General features: G+C 38.5%; 1 protein-coding gene across 1 annotated transcript in view; it reads left to right on the forward strand.

Moving 5' to 3' along the window:
• SLC2A13 (solute carrier family 2 member 13) overlaps window positions 1–15,620 on the forward strand; it is a 282,694-nt gene that overhangs the window by 43,543 nt on the left and 223,531 nt on the right. The window contains exon 2 of the mRNA XM_037058158.1: window positions 21–180. Within this exon, the coding sequence (XP_036914053.1) occupies window positions 21–180 (160 nt within the window). The remainder of the gene's footprint in view (window positions 1–20; window positions 181–15,620) is intronic.

Genomic DNA, 15,620 nt, shown 5'->3' on the forward strand with positions numbered 1-15,620 from the left:
TTTTCGTTGTTTCCCTGCAGGCATCGCTTCTATGACAGTGCCAGTGTACATCGCCGAGGTCTCACCCCCCAATTTAAGAGGCCGATTGGTCACCGTTAATACCCTCTTCATCACGGGAGGGCAGTTCTTTGCAAGTGTTGTTGACGGAGCCTTCAGTTATCTCCAAAAGGATGGGTGGAGGTCTGTAAATAGTTTTCTATTTAATTTTCAAATATATCATGATTTGGGGGAATGGGAGAAAATTGAGAAGTGATGGGGAAACCATAACTGGGTATTTTGATTCATTGTACCTTATTTATAACTGGGTAGGTAGCATTCAGCAAAATTGAAAGTAGACAAGAAGTGTATATTCATTTTAGTGATAGACCAGTACCTACCCTTGAGAATTGATATTTATGGGGGGTTTTTGGGGTTTTTTTTTAGCTTTTAGGTGACATTTCTCACACTGTGTGAATTCTTTTGCAATATTTGTTCAAAAAGGAATGCAGCAATAGATATGCATGGAGTTCTTGAATTATATCAGTGATTGATGAGCTCTTTCTGAACTGCAGATAAAACTAACATCCTCTTTGGATTTAGGGGGCTGCACTGTGTGTGATCTTAGTGAAAGAAAACACAGTCTTTAAAGCTTTAGCTACACTGTATAAAAAGATAGTAATACATATTAATTGAAAATACACAAATTAGCCTGGCCAGTGTGACTTAATTGGTTGGGCATCATCCTGCAAACTGAAAGGTCACCAGTTCGATTCCTGGTCAGGGCACAAACTTGGGTTGCAGGTTCAGTCTCTGGTCTAGAGTCGGGGTGCATATGGAAGGCAGCTAATCTCTGGCTGCAATGTTTCTTTTCCTTTTTTTCTCCCTCCCTCCTCGTCTCTCTAAAATTCTTGATCACTACTTGGTTGATTTTGAGTAAAAAGAAAAGCAAAAATGTTTTTAAAACTGCTTTTACATTTTTTCAAACTGAACATTGTAAAAAACAAACTAATCCTGTGTTAAAGCTTAAAGATAGTATAGGCTCTAAATTTTGATATCATCGTATTCAAAACAAGTTCATGTAACTGTTCCAGGGAGATTTTATTAGAAAGCATAACAGGCGACACAGTGCTCTTTAACTTGTTTTCTTGTCATCATTTATTACAACAAATGTTTATTGAGCATCTACTCTATAGGGCCTGGGAATGAAGTATTGAACAAGATGGCTCTGGTATTTATTTCCATGGTGATTACAGTGTTAAAGTTAATTCTTCACGGCTTAAGGGAAAGGATTCAGTGCGATGTGGATGTAGGGAATTAGAAGTCTGAGTAAGCAGCACCATAAATCACGCGGCTTAGGAAGGTCCACTGAAGACCTGGACTGAAGTGTTACTAAAAGTCGTGTGAGAGAACTCACTGAAGCCAATTAGGGCCCACGGTTGTCAGGACCAGTGAAGGGCAGACACTGTTCTTCAGACACATTAGCTCTGTTCGCCTGTGTTGCTTAACTGCTTTTTACCTTTCTCTACCAAAGGGAGAAATTACTGGAAAAAATTAGTAAGCAGGAAATTTCTTTTCTCCCCCCGCTCTGTAGATGAACACAGAGAGGGAGATAACTGTTATGATTATAACCTGATATTTTGAGTTTTTCTTGGAAGCTAAGTTGAAGTCATTAATCTTTCAATCCCACATGTCTTTAAGATCTAAATTACCTATTTACATTTGGCTTAAAGTTTATTAATGTAACTAATATAGATATGTATGTAATTTTATTAAAATCTGTTTTTAAATGGAAACCTAAAGTGCACAAGCCATGTGTTTGAGTCAAGTATAGTAATTTAGATATTTTTATCTCAGTACTGGCTAGGACACAAAGATCATGCAGTAGTGAAGGAAACCGATGAATGTGCTGTTCCATGTAGAAGTGGAGGTCTTAGGACAGACGTTACTAGAACACTGTTCAGAGGCAGGGTGACGCAGTTAGAGATCGACCTGGATTCAAATCTCTCTTTTTCCACTCATTAGCTGTGACCATGGGACTGGGTACTTAGCTCCCATGAGCTAAGATGGGACCAGAAATACTGACCTTGTAAGATTGTAGTGGGATCTAAGTTAATTATTATATCTCACGTACTCAGCCCAGTGCTTGGTGCACGGCACATGCACAGTAAGTGATGAATCCCATTATTGTTATGTACTATTCTGATGAGTGAACAAAGGGTGAGCACTGCTCTAGCTCAGTTGTAAGGGATAGTGAAGGGAAACACATAGTGTGGCTTCTGTTTTCATTATAAGTGAAGATGGGTATTGGAGTTGATAGGCAGACACCTAGCGAGAAAAAAGTTAAATGCTTATAGCTGTTGCAGAAAGTATAGAAAGGAAAGCCTAGAGACAGAAATGATTTTTCAAATAACCGTGGGATTCCAGCTGAAGTTGGAGCCATATTATTTGCAGTGAAGCCAAATAGTACACCTGTGTGAATTGTTTCCACAATACTGGAGGGCCCGGGGGTGAACAATAAAAGGATGGGGCAAATAACTTGGGCTGGTATTCCAACCAGAGCATTCACATACCAAATCACGGGAACATGCTCATCATTCATAGAAATACACATTAACTTACGCATACATGCAGACATGTATTTTTTACAAGTGAATTTTTTGTGTTATGCTTTCATTATTTAACATCTTTCACAGTATGTTTACTTCATCTGACTCTGGGGCTCATAGGGGTGTGGTTATAAGCAAATAAAATTGAAATGACACCTGAACATCAACTTTAGAATTTTTAGCATTTATATTAATGAAAAATAAATAATGAAAAACAATGATTAATAACATTTACATTAGCAATTAGATTAAGACATAGAGAAGGTCAAACGGATCAATCAGAGAGAAAAACTCCTTAGATTTCGTTGTTGCTGAAGGACTAACTCACCTTTAGTACAGATGGATCAAAGCTTCTGTTCTCTCATTGTTTGGATGTCATAAAAATAAATTGTTTTCTGCCAAACCGGAAGATTGGTTTTCTCAGAAAAGAAAAAAAAAGAATTGCCAATAGAAGATTGAAAAAAGTTGGTATTTTTAAGTACTCGAAAGTTAAAATACATTCTGTGCTGGGAAGGATATCATCTGGTTTCATGAGGAAAGAGGAATAGAAATTTTGAAGATGTCATTAAAGATTAGATTTTTAAAAAACTTTATTGAGACAATTCACATACCATTCAATTCACCTGTTTAAAGTATACAATTCAGTGCCTTTTAGTATATGCACAGGGCTGTGTAGCCATCGCCATTATCAAATTTCGAACATTTTCATTACCCAAAACAGAAAGCTTGCCCCCTTGGGCCGTCTCCCAGCTCCTCCCAGCATGGGACAACCATTAGTCTACTCTTTTTCTCCATAGATTTGCCTGTTCTGGATATTTCATACATCAATGCATGTGGTCCTTTGTGACTGGCTTCTTTCACTTAGCAGCATTTTTCAGGGTTCATCCATGTTGTAACATGCATCAGTGTTTTCATTTCTAGTTATTGGTAAATGATGTAGATATACTACATTTTGTTTATTTTCTCATCAGTTGGTGGGCATGTGGGTTCTTTCCATTTGTTGGCTGTTACAGATAATGGTGCTCTGAACGTTTGTGTTCAGTTGGCACGGTAGACTGTATTTTCAGTTCTCTCAAGTACGTACCTAGGGGTAGAATTATGAGGTCATAGGGTAACTCCATTTAACCCTTAGGGGAAACGCCAGACTGCCCTCCAAAGAGGTTACGCTATTTCGTGTCTCCCCTTAGCAGCATACGAGGATTCCAGTTTCTCCGCATCCTGCCAGACACTCATTGTCTGTCTCTCTGACTCTGGTCATCTTGGTAGGTGTGCTGTGGCATCTTGTTACAGTTTTGATTTTCATTTCCCCGATGACTAACGACGTTGACGACAATTTTATTTTTACCTACTATAATAGAGTGCTAATGAAGATGACAGAAGTAGTTTGGTAGTTAATTCTAATACAAAGTTTTACCACTGGTTGCCCTTTTCTGTGCTAGTATTTTTAAATCTTGCTTATTAAACATAGTGAAGTTTGCTCACTACATACACCTCAAGCAACAGTTTTGTTTTTATTGCTGCCTGGCCTGTAGCAGACCCTCAGTAAGCATATACAGTAGAATGATTTTAACAGGCACCATGATGTTCTATAACACTTATGTGGGCATGTCACTGCTAAAATGTTCAAAGCCCCTCTTCCTACAGGGGAAAAAAAAACAAGCTCTTTTCGTGTCTTGTAGCGTGTTCCATTATCCAATGCGTATCTTCTTTTCTATCTTTCTCTGACTCATCATTGCCTTCATACCATTTCCTTCATGTAGTAACCATCCCTTACACACTGTCTGTAATAGTCACGTCTTGCTTTTTCACGTGTCTGGCTTTTTTCTTCCCCTTCGGCTCACTTTGTCTGTGATGTTTTCCTACGTTGTCCTGGTTTACTGGTCCATCCGCTGTCCCTGCTTTCAATCTCTGCCAAGTCTTGTGAAGCGGTCTTTTGTTCACGTACATAGCTTCGATTTTATAGCTACCATATTATTTCGAACTAGTTACTTGTCTCTCTCCTTTAATTTGCTTTGGAGCTCTTCAGTGTCACTGACTGTGTACTCATTTTTAAATTTGGGAAAAGGCCTGAGATGTAGTAAATACTCAGTAAATGTGTATGGGAAGAGCTGAACTGATTGGGCCCTAAGGAAGGGATTCAATCAATCTGAAGTAAAAAGATATTGATTATAAACCAGAATGCCAGTACACTAATTTGTACTGAGGAATACACGTACTCAGTAGATTGCTGAAAAACTAAATGATCAATCATAAGTGTGTTTTAATCAACGTAAAAATCAGAGAAAGAACATTAGTCTCTGAGCCCATGAACATTTCTGTTTCTCAAGGTAACACACCTTTCTGGGCCCCAGAGCGCCATTTGTCCTTCTTTCTTGGACAGAATTGGTTTTCAAACGAGTATTTCCTTTTTTAAAAAAAATATTTTATTTATTTATCTTTTTAGAGGGGAAGGGAAGGAGAGAGGAAAGAAACATCAATGTATGGTTGCTTCTCGTGCATCCCCTGCAGGGAACTGGCCCCTGCCGGAAACTGACCTGCAACCCAAGCATGTGCCCTGACTGGGAATCGAACCGTGATCATCTGGTTCGCAGGCCCGAGCTCAATACACTGAGGTACACCAGCCAGGGCTCAAATGAGTATTTCTATATTTGTAATTGCATGCACCATAATGTGATATATGTGAATCTTAATGTGAATAAGAACGGCATGTCTGTAGAGGGTCTAAATTCTCTTTCATGTCAATTTTTACCTATTTTGTTCAGATTACATTTTTTTAAACTAGAGTTCTCTTATTCCACCTCACTAGTCTGTGCACAACCATTTGTTCAGTGTCTGAATGTGCCAGATATTTTCATCACTTACCTGATGCTTTTTGGTGTGCTAAAGAAGCACATTTTGAAGTGAAGTGTTGAATGAGAAACAAAGTATCAGTGCTAGCAACATCTACATGAGAGTTTCCTGGAGTGTCTTCCAGCTACTTCATGTACTACAGGAGACTTGTGCCAAGCTTTGAGGAACCGATGGGTTTCGTGTCAGGGTGCAGATGGGTGCCGGGTGTCAGCCAGGGGCAGCAGCGTCAGGAGGATGGAGAGGGAAGTGTTGATGCACCTGATGGACTGCAGCAGATTCTGGAGGCTGTGAATTCTGGGCTAGAACTTCGATCTAAAGAAGGAAAGCTATTATTTTTTTGAGCAGGGCATGAAGTAATATGAGTCAAAGATTAATGATGACAGTGATGCTCAGGATTTATTGGGACTTTAGCTCTTGGATCGATTCAGAGAATCTATTTGTGAGGTTGCTGCCGGAATATAGGTAGAGATGTGTGTTAGTATAAAAATAATTTAGTCATTCAGAATTTTTTTTTCGGACAGCTACCGTATACTACTCTTGGGCTTGGTAATAAGATAAAAGATCAATAAGAAATGTACCCATCCTCAAGCGTCTCTGTTTTTGAAGGAGAGACTTTTATCATCATGTTAATTAAATGATCAATGGTGTTAAATGATGTGAACTCCTGGGGCGGGGGGAGTGAATAACTTAGCTTCACAGTGGAAAGATACTTGAGCTGGATCTTCTAAAAGGGTTTTGGCATAGTGAGGGAGAGGGACATTCTAGGTGAAATACAGTTCTCTAAAGCCACGTTTGGACAGCAGTGAGAAGTTCAGAGTAGCAAGGCAGAGAGAGGGCCGTGATTACTCCCTGGGAGTCGGAGGGGGATGTGTACAGGCTGGTAGTCTCCAATGGACATGAATAGAACTTGCCGTCCATTGCATTCTCTTTAATAATGAGTTGAGTTTGTTTATTGAAAGTCACAGAAAATAATTTTTAAAGTAATCAGTACTGTCTTGGGATGAAGAAATTATGAGCCTCCCTCCTCCATAATATTTTACATTTTCAAAAATCTTGTCAATAAATTGCTTTTTAGAATAGTCCTTAAAAGTGGGTGATATTTCTAAACAAATTTATGCTGGGGAAAGTGTTCTTATAATTTAGTGCTAATAAATGAGTGGCGTTTAGCTCCATATAAAATATAGACTTTGAAGCAATTTTTGTTTTAAAAGTGTAACTTTGCTGTGGCCATTTTGAGAAAGATGGATTTAGTTAGCAGCCTGTTTACAAGTAAATACAAGTTAATTCTGAATTTATTATATTGTTGACAGAATTAAAACAGGACTGTTTATCATAAAGGTATCGTGTAGTGGGGGGAATAGATTTAAGACTTGCTTTCACAACACATGAATTAATTTAAGCTCTAATATCCTCATGTGGCTGATGCTTCAATAATTGTACAGTGTTATCATCAGGATCAAATGAGTTAATGGCTGTGAACAAACATACAAACTCTTACATGCTGCTATGTATTGTTGGCTGTTATCTCCAGGGAGTTTCCGGTTGCCTCTGTATATCTCAAGTCTAAAGCTGGCCATAAAAATTGCTCTCACGTTCAATTATCTGGATTTTCCAGGTAAAAGGTAAATATGGTTTACAGATGAGAATGGTTTGCTATAAGAATTACCCTTCCCTAGGATAACCATTATATCCCATGAACAGAATATAAGAAACCTTTTAAGACGCTGGAAAGGCCCAGCTCCAACGGTGGACTGGGACCGAAGCGAATGGTTCATGGTGAGGCCTACATTAATGGCTTTATCCCTGATGGCGTCCCTCAATTTGTGAGGCTGGGCAGCTAGAACTTAAGCAGAAAATACAGTTTTATGGACTTGTGGTATGAGTGGCTAGAGTTTGAGGTGGCCAGAGCAGTTGGTGTTTGAGGGGTAAATCCAGGGAAAGAATGATCCATAGAGGATGAAGCCTCCAAATTTGAACATTAATTCAGCAGGGGTGTTTTCCTGACTCCTGAACTGTGAATATACAGGAGAGATTCCATGGAGTCAGCAGAAAGTAACAGAGATGGTAAAAGCTGAGAGAGGTGTTATTTCCTGCCCACAGGAGGAGTGACATTTTTGGACTTTGAAACCTTCCAGGTTACATGGGCCACCAGCTTGAGCTGTCCAGTAGGACCCCAAAAGGACCACGCCATAGGATTAAAGGCTTTATTGCGTGACCATGGGTTTTTCTTGAGACCAAGTCAAAAGTGAGAGTCCTACTTGCCAAGTCTAAAACCGAGCCTGTACAGATTTAAGGTGCCTGACATGACAGTGTCCACCTTCTTATTCAGAAGGAGAAAATCTAGACTCTCTGCACTTTATCATTCACAATACGCAGAACACACAAAAATTTATGACAGTGTGAATAAAAAGAAAAAGTGACTGCCATTATTTCTTAATGTACTCTTTGCCCCATTCTCTCTCCTTCTCGAACTTCAATTACATGAATATTAGACTACTTAGATTTAATTACATGTATATAAAATGACTCAATGTTGTAGCCGAGGCCACTGAGGCACTCTCTCTTTTCCACCTTATTTTCTCTTTCAGATTAAAGTAAATAATTAATTTAATAATTTAATTTGCATAATTAAAAGGAAGATTGTCAATAATAGATCTTAAGATGATGTAGATTGCAGATGTTGGGATTAGAAAAGGGCTTGGATACAGCTACTTTAAATGTGTTTAAGAGCCCTGGCTGGTGTAGCTCAGTGGATTGAATATGGGCCTGTGAACCACACGATCGCAGTTCGATTCCCAGTCAGGGTACATGCCTGGGTTGCAGGCCAGGTCCCAGCAGGGGACTCACGAGAGGCAACCAAACATTGATATTTCTCTCCCTCTCTTCTTCTCTTCCTCTCTAAAGATAAATACATAAAAAATCTTTAAAAAATGTGTTTAAGGACTTGATGTGGCTTAGTGGATTGAGTGATAGCCTGCGGACCAGAGAGTCACTGGTTCGATTCCCAGTCAGCAGCACATGCCTGAGTTACGAGCTGGGTCCCCAGCTGAGGGCATGCAAGAGGCAACCACACAGTGACGCTTCTCTTCCTCTCTTTGTCCCTCCTTTCCCCTCTCTAAAAATAAATAAAATTAAAAAATATACATAAATAAAAATAAATGTGTTTAAGGACTTAATGGAAATGAGTCATAGAGAGTAACCAGATGGGGAATCTCAGCAGAGAAATGTATACACATACACACATCTGATACTGAAAGTACAATATCTGTATTAGAAGGCAAAATTTAAAAAATTAACTGGATGGGCTTAATAGCAAATTGAGGATGACAGAAGACAGGATCTGGAAACTAAAGAATAGACCTATAGATATCACCTAATCAAAGAGAAAATAATGAGGTAGAGAAAAGAGAGTCACAGTGGCCTAGAGGACAACATTGAGTCATTTTATATACATCTGATTAATACTAAGTAGTCTAATATATGTGTAATTGAAGTTCAAGAAGGAGAGAGAATGGGGCAAAGAATATGTTAAGAAATAATGGCAGAAAATTTTCTGAATTTCGTGAATGTGTTAAATACTGATTTAAGAACCACAGTAGGGATTCAATTCCCAAGTAGGGTAAATACAAAGACAAGCATATCCAGACATATCATAATCAAATGAAACCAAAATATATAGGGAAAATTAGGGTCCAAGATTTAAAAAGCACATTATATGAAAGGGAACAGTTATACAAGTGATGGCAGACTTTACATTAGAAACATTGGAGGGCAGGAGACAATGGGATGTTGTCTTCAAAGAAAAACATGCGAACCCAATAGACGGCTGCAGTGAACATGAGAGTATGTGTATCTTTTAGAGTTTAGATTTTGTTTTCTTCAGATAAATTACAAGAAGTGGAATCTAGATCAATTTACTTTCCCATCCACAGTTTACAGTGGTTTCCTTTGCTCCACATCCCTACTAACACTTGTTATCTCTAGTCTTTTTGATAATGGCCATTCTAGCAAGACTGAGGTGTTATAACTGATTAAATTAAATGAGAAAAAAAGACAAAGCATAAATTATCAGTATTAGCGGTGAAAAAGAGTACATCATTTCTATGAATAAAGATAATGGGGAAATACTTCAAGCAACGTCATGCCCATGAATTCAACAACTTACATGGAATGGGCATATTGGCGTGAAAATTGGAGCTTAGCAAAAAATGACAAAATCAACAACTTAGATGGAATGGGCATATTGGCATGAAAATTGGAACTTGGCAAAAAATGACAAAATACAAAATTGAATATCTGTATATCCCTGTATTTTTTAACAAATCAAATCATTATTGGTACTTACCTGTCTCCAAAACAAATTTCAGGCACAGACGATTATGCTGGTGAATTCTATAAAGCATTTATGAAAGAGATAATGACAAGTTTAAAGAAAAGGTTTAAAAAATGGGGGTGGATGGAATACTTCCCAACTGGGTACATGAGACCAATATAACTCTGATATTATGGTGTAAGTTGTTAAGGAAAAGGAGATTCTGGGCAGTGTCTTAAAGTATCTTTAACAAAATATTAGTAAAATTGATCCCAGCAAAGTATAAAAGGATAATCATTCATGACCAGGTATTTCTTTTTCTTTTCCTTTTCTATTTTTGGAAAGTCAGGTTGATTTAACGTATGATATTAATTCATGCAAGTCACCATTTTGAAATTGTATAAGAGGAAAACCTATACAATCATCTCAGTATATGCAGAGAACACGTCCCACAGACTAATACTCACTCATGGTAAAGCCTTTCAGCAAAGTAGAACACTTTCTCAACTAGAGGACATGTTCAGAAAACTCTGCACCGTTATTTTCTGCGGTGGAAGCCTGAATGCTTTCCTTTATGATCAGTTGCAAGGCAGAGATGTCCATTGTCACCACTTACATTCATTCAGATGGACAAATTGATTCTAAAAATTTTAGGGAAAAGCAAAGAACCTAGAATTGCTTAAACTACAACAACGTCTTGAAGACCATAGTGGCAGCACTCACTGTCCTCTTACTAGAATTATTGTAAAGCTAATGTAATTAAGACAGTCTGGAATGGGTGGATAAATAAATGAGTGAAATAGAAGGAAGAACCACATGGGTAAATCTTTTAAGTGTTATGGTCGAAAGAAGGTAGAAACAAAGGAGAATCTCCACGGTCCCATATGAAGTTCATCCACATGCAGAATAAGCTGTGGGGACAGAAATTTAGTCTATGCTTGTCTATGGCGATGGGGATTCCGCGGAAAGAGTGAGTTGTAAAGGAACTCTCTAACATCATGAGAATGTCTCTTTCATGGTTGGGGTCTCTTCATTTTATTATATACAAAGTTTCCCTAAAAAAATAAACCTAAACTTTATGTTGGTTCCCTCCATTACATTCCTTTTCTGCACTGCAATAAATAATGTATATGTTGTTTCTGCCATGATACTTTTTCTATAGCCTTTGTGGAAAGAACTTTCTCCCTACTCCTACACTATGCCTAACCTCAGTCATAGCAATTAAACAATCCTGTTTTGTTTGCTGATGATTACTAGAGGATAAGCTCTTAGAAGCAGGGGATGTCTGCTGATCATTGCTATATGTCTGCAATACCTGGCCCAGAGCTTTGCATATGGAAGATTCTCAGATTTTGAAAAAAAGAAGATAATGGTATAGATATAGTTGTGTGAGCATTATTTTCACTATTAGCAGTAAAAATTTTGTGCAAGGCAGATGCATTTTGCCATGTTAGTTAAAACTCTGCCTAATATCTGTGCAAAATGCATCTAATTTGTTTCAGTAGTATCACATCTCACTCCGTGAAAGCAAGTAAACCTGCTTTTTCTACAAAACTATAATCACAATAACTCTAAATAACCTTGGCTATACCACCCACCTGACATAGCAACATCAAATTATTTTGAGAGTTTTTCCCCTACCTAAATATATCATTCATATTTTCTTATGTTTACATATTCGGTGATGATTTTTTTTTTTACAATTTACACAGAAATATTCACTGAGTAACATAAAAATTGCTTATTTGCTGGTCATTTACCTCCTGCTCTTTACTAGGAAGATTTCACCTGTGACACACCGATTGTTTTTCTTCTCATGCGCCTTCAGCCACGGTCTCCTGTTTACTCTCTTCCAGCCGCCAGAGTATCAGGTCATCAGTCGTCAGTGGTGATGCCCTCCTGTGTGCTCCTTGATGGCAGAGAAAAATTAGCTCACCATCCCGATCATTGGGCAGTGCTTCTCATTTTAATTTCTTATCTTTTCAAATGGAGTTGTGAATTATGAACTGAAATTGAAAAATAGGTTATGAAATGATTTTTAACTACAGCAGGTGACTAAATTCGGTGTTATTATTTTGCATCTAAACCTTTTGCATTAAGTAGAAAATATTTCATAAGTCATCCTTTATGTTTGGTAAATATTTTGTAATTGATATATAATAATGACTCTATCTTTTCTAAATTCAAGCATTAGGATCTTTTAGTAAACACACCACTCATGTGGTTATTAAGTATTAAGAGAATTATATGAAGAAAACTCAAAACCCATAGGAACTTTGAATAATGAAGTCAGATAGCGCTATCAGGGGTGTCAAACTCATTGTCACCGGGGGCCACATCAGCCTCACGGTTGCCTTCAAAGGACCGAATGTAATTTCAACTCCTTAACAGCTAAGGAGCAGTATACATTTATACAGTTACATGTATATATAAATAATTTTTAAAAATTAAAACTGTTTCAGCCCTTTGAAGGCAATGACCAGGCTGATGTGACCCCCCCTCCCCCCGCCCCCCAGTGACAGTGAGTTTGATGCTTCTGCTCTAGATGTAGGGCCGAAGGCACAGTGTTCTTGGATGTGGTTTGAAGGGTTTGGATTATGCCTTTTTAGGGGGAGAATGTTTCACTATCCTAAACACGATATAATGATACATATCATTGGAAAGCTCCAGCTTGGGGGTGTTTTTGGACTGAGACAGCATGACTTTATCTCTGCTTAGGTTTATTCATGATGCTTAATGATTGGCTTAGAGTTAGGCACTTAATATACATTCAGAAGTTGTTGCCTCCGTAAAAAGCTGAGAAAGAACACAGGAAATTTAGGCTTAGCTCTCCAAGCAAACACAGTAAATCTTCATTAGGGAACTGATTCTAACTGTAGCACTTTGTATTTTCGATGAACTGTTTCTTGGGGTGAGGGGGTTAGAGTTTTATTTATTTTATAGTTATAAGTGAAAGGATGCCAGTTTGAAACTGTGGAGTAGTAAAGAATAAAGCATAGCATCTCTTTAAAAAACTTTTTATTTTAATTTTTGATTTTAAGGAGATGGGTAGGGGAAGGAGAAGGGGGGGTGAAAGATAGGAAGAGAAACATTGATATAAGAGAGAAATATTGATGGGCTGTTTTCCAAAGACACACTTTTCACTGACCAGGGACCGAACCTGCAGCCTAGGCATGAGCCATGACCAGGAATCGAACTACTTTTCAGTTTTCAGGGCAAGCGTAGCATCTTAATATTTATGCCATTCCTCTAACTTATATATCAGGCTCTTCAGAATGGGCTAACAGAGATGATTTATAAGTCAATAACAAATAGATATAAACAGAATGCTAGTTAGAAGACAGGTGGGACTAAAACTATTAGAATTACAAACACAGTCTTGTTACTTGATTTTTTTCAGTTTTTGTCTCTCATGTATCTCCTGCCATGGTCTCAATACTAGAGAATATTGCTAAAAACCCTCCCTCTGCTCCAGATAAAGTTGCAGAGGTTGTCACCGAGTTAATCTTAATGTTTCAAAAATATCAGGATTCTCTGTGACTAGAAGACTACAAGGTGAAGACTTGGTTTGAGAATGTATACTTTTTGCCACACAAGGTTGGGAGATAAGTTAGAAAGTGGTTATTGAACTAGACCTTAATACTCCCGTGGCTGTTTCAGAGGATAATTGGCCAAATGAGTGCAGTGTCCAAAAAAAAAAAAAACCCTTTACTGTGCTTTTCAGAGTGAGAAATGTCTTTCCTTTGTAGAATTCAGTGCCTCAAGAGCTATGAAAATAGGCCCTGGTGTGTGTGGCCCAGTTGGAGCATCATCTCAAAGGGTCATGGGTTTGATTCTTGGTTGGGGCACATACCTGGATTGGGGGTCAGATCCCTGGTGTGGGTGCACAGGGAGGTAATCCTGGATGTTTCTCGTATCAGTATTTCTCTCCATTCCTCTCTCTTTAAAAGCAATGAATAAGAAGTGTCCTTATATGAGGATAAATAAACATTTCTGAAAAGAGCTATACAAACAGTTGCATAGAATTATATGTTATTGTATTACATACTGCAATACATTTCCCTTAGCTCTGATAGTTTTTCTATTATAGCTTGACTTACAATTAAAACCATGAATCATATAGCTCTGTAAGGCATTGGCAAACTACATTTGGGAATTTAAGGAAGAAAAAAGAGAGGAGACGAGAAATAAGCAGGATGTAGGCACAGGATATAATTCCTTCTGCACAATTTCTTTTGGAAGGAGAGAGGCTTAGGGAGGCCTGTGTGATGCAGAGATTGAAAAATAAAGTATAGAAAAACTTTAGATCTATTGTATTTGTTTACTATAAAATATATTTAAAAGATTGAATCTCAAGTCAGTTTTTTTTTGCTTCTAGGCATCTCTTCAACTGTGTACTTCCTTGTTACCTATACCTACACGAAGTTTACCTATGTATGTTAAAGATAAGTAAAATAAAAATTCAGTTTGTCACAGTGTTTAAAGCAAGCAACACACGTACCCTACAAGCGAGATTCTTGTAACTAATACTCAGGTATTTTCGTACTAACACACTGATGTGAAGAGAGCAACAAGATACCCCATTTGCCCCAGCGGGCCTGATTGGTTAAGTGCAGCTTGCAGCGCCCCAGCCCAGGGGGCGCTTCTGTGTCAGGAGCTGTGCGGAATGCAATGGGGGTGACTGCCCCCAGCCAGCCCCTCTGCCTGCTATTCTCCAGTGCTGTGCTGCCTTTAACACAGGCCAGTGAGCAGTAGAACTTCTGAAAGGATCCTCAAAAGTCTTCAAACGTGAAACTGAGGTCAGTTAATGCCCCCTTTTGTGAATGCTGCAGAATTATGTTAACTATTCATTAAACATGTACTTTAGCTTGACTTACAATGAGCATTTGTTATAGGAGCCATACTGCCCAGGTTTTAATCCTAGTCCTACTGTGTACTAGATCTTTTTCTTCGTAGCCTGTTTGTCTTTAAATGTGGATAATGATGGTGCCCACCTCACAGGGTTGATATGACGATAAATGAGTTAAGGTATCTTAAGCCGTTTGAACAGTGCTTGGCACCAAATGCTGTGTGCTAGCTATCACTGTTGCTGTTATTGTGGTTAAATGATTACATGCCCAGATGAGTTAGAACATTCAAGTAGATTTTCTTGTATTTGGAACATAATTGTCACCCTTATGGAACTGCTAGAGACTAAGGAACATCTTTATTGTGTTATACAGTCATTCATGTTATCAGGAAGTCACATATTATTTGTTCAGAGAAGAGAACTGCAAAATTCTGTCTGAAATGGTCATTTATTAGAGGGCACTTGTCTTTGGCTTCATAGGTGAGAGCATATGACTCCTTTAAAACAAGAATGATGGCAACTGTTCAGTTCAGGGAACGATCTGTCTGGCTTTGTGTCGGTACCTGGTCCTCAGCAGCAGCAGGCCCGCCAGCCGCAGTGGGGAGGGAGGGCTGGCGCCCTGGAGTGCAGAATCTCAAGTTCACAGAACCTCAGTTCCTGGCCCTGGGAAGAAGGCTCAGCCAGAGGTGAAATAGCTGGGCTGGTCTCCCTTGTAGATAGCTGTTCCTACCACTCCATTGAAAGAATTACTGTTTAAAGATGTCCTGGAGGTTCCTAAGCCTCTCCTCAATTTTTTGAATTCTTGTTTCTTCATTCTTTTCTGGGTGGATGTTTCGTTCTTCCTTCTGGTCCACTCCATTGATTTGAGTCCCAGTTTCCTTTCCATCACTATTGGTTTCCTGTGCATTTCCCTTCATTTCAATTATTTTAGCCTTCATATGTTCCTCTTATTTGTGACCTACATCCAAGACTGCTGTATCCAGCAAAGCTTTCATTTAGAATGGAAGGGCAGATAAAGTGCTTC

The sequence above is a fragment of the Sturnira hondurensis genome, unplaced genomic scaffold, assembly GCF_014824575.4.
Source record: "Sturnira hondurensis isolate 20B ecotype Veracruz unplaced genomic scaffold, ASM1482457v3 Scaffold0009935, whole genome shotgun sequence".
Classification (NCBI taxonomy): Eukaryota; Metazoa; Chordata; class Mammalia; order Chiroptera; family Phyllostomidae; genus Sturnira; species Sturnira hondurensis.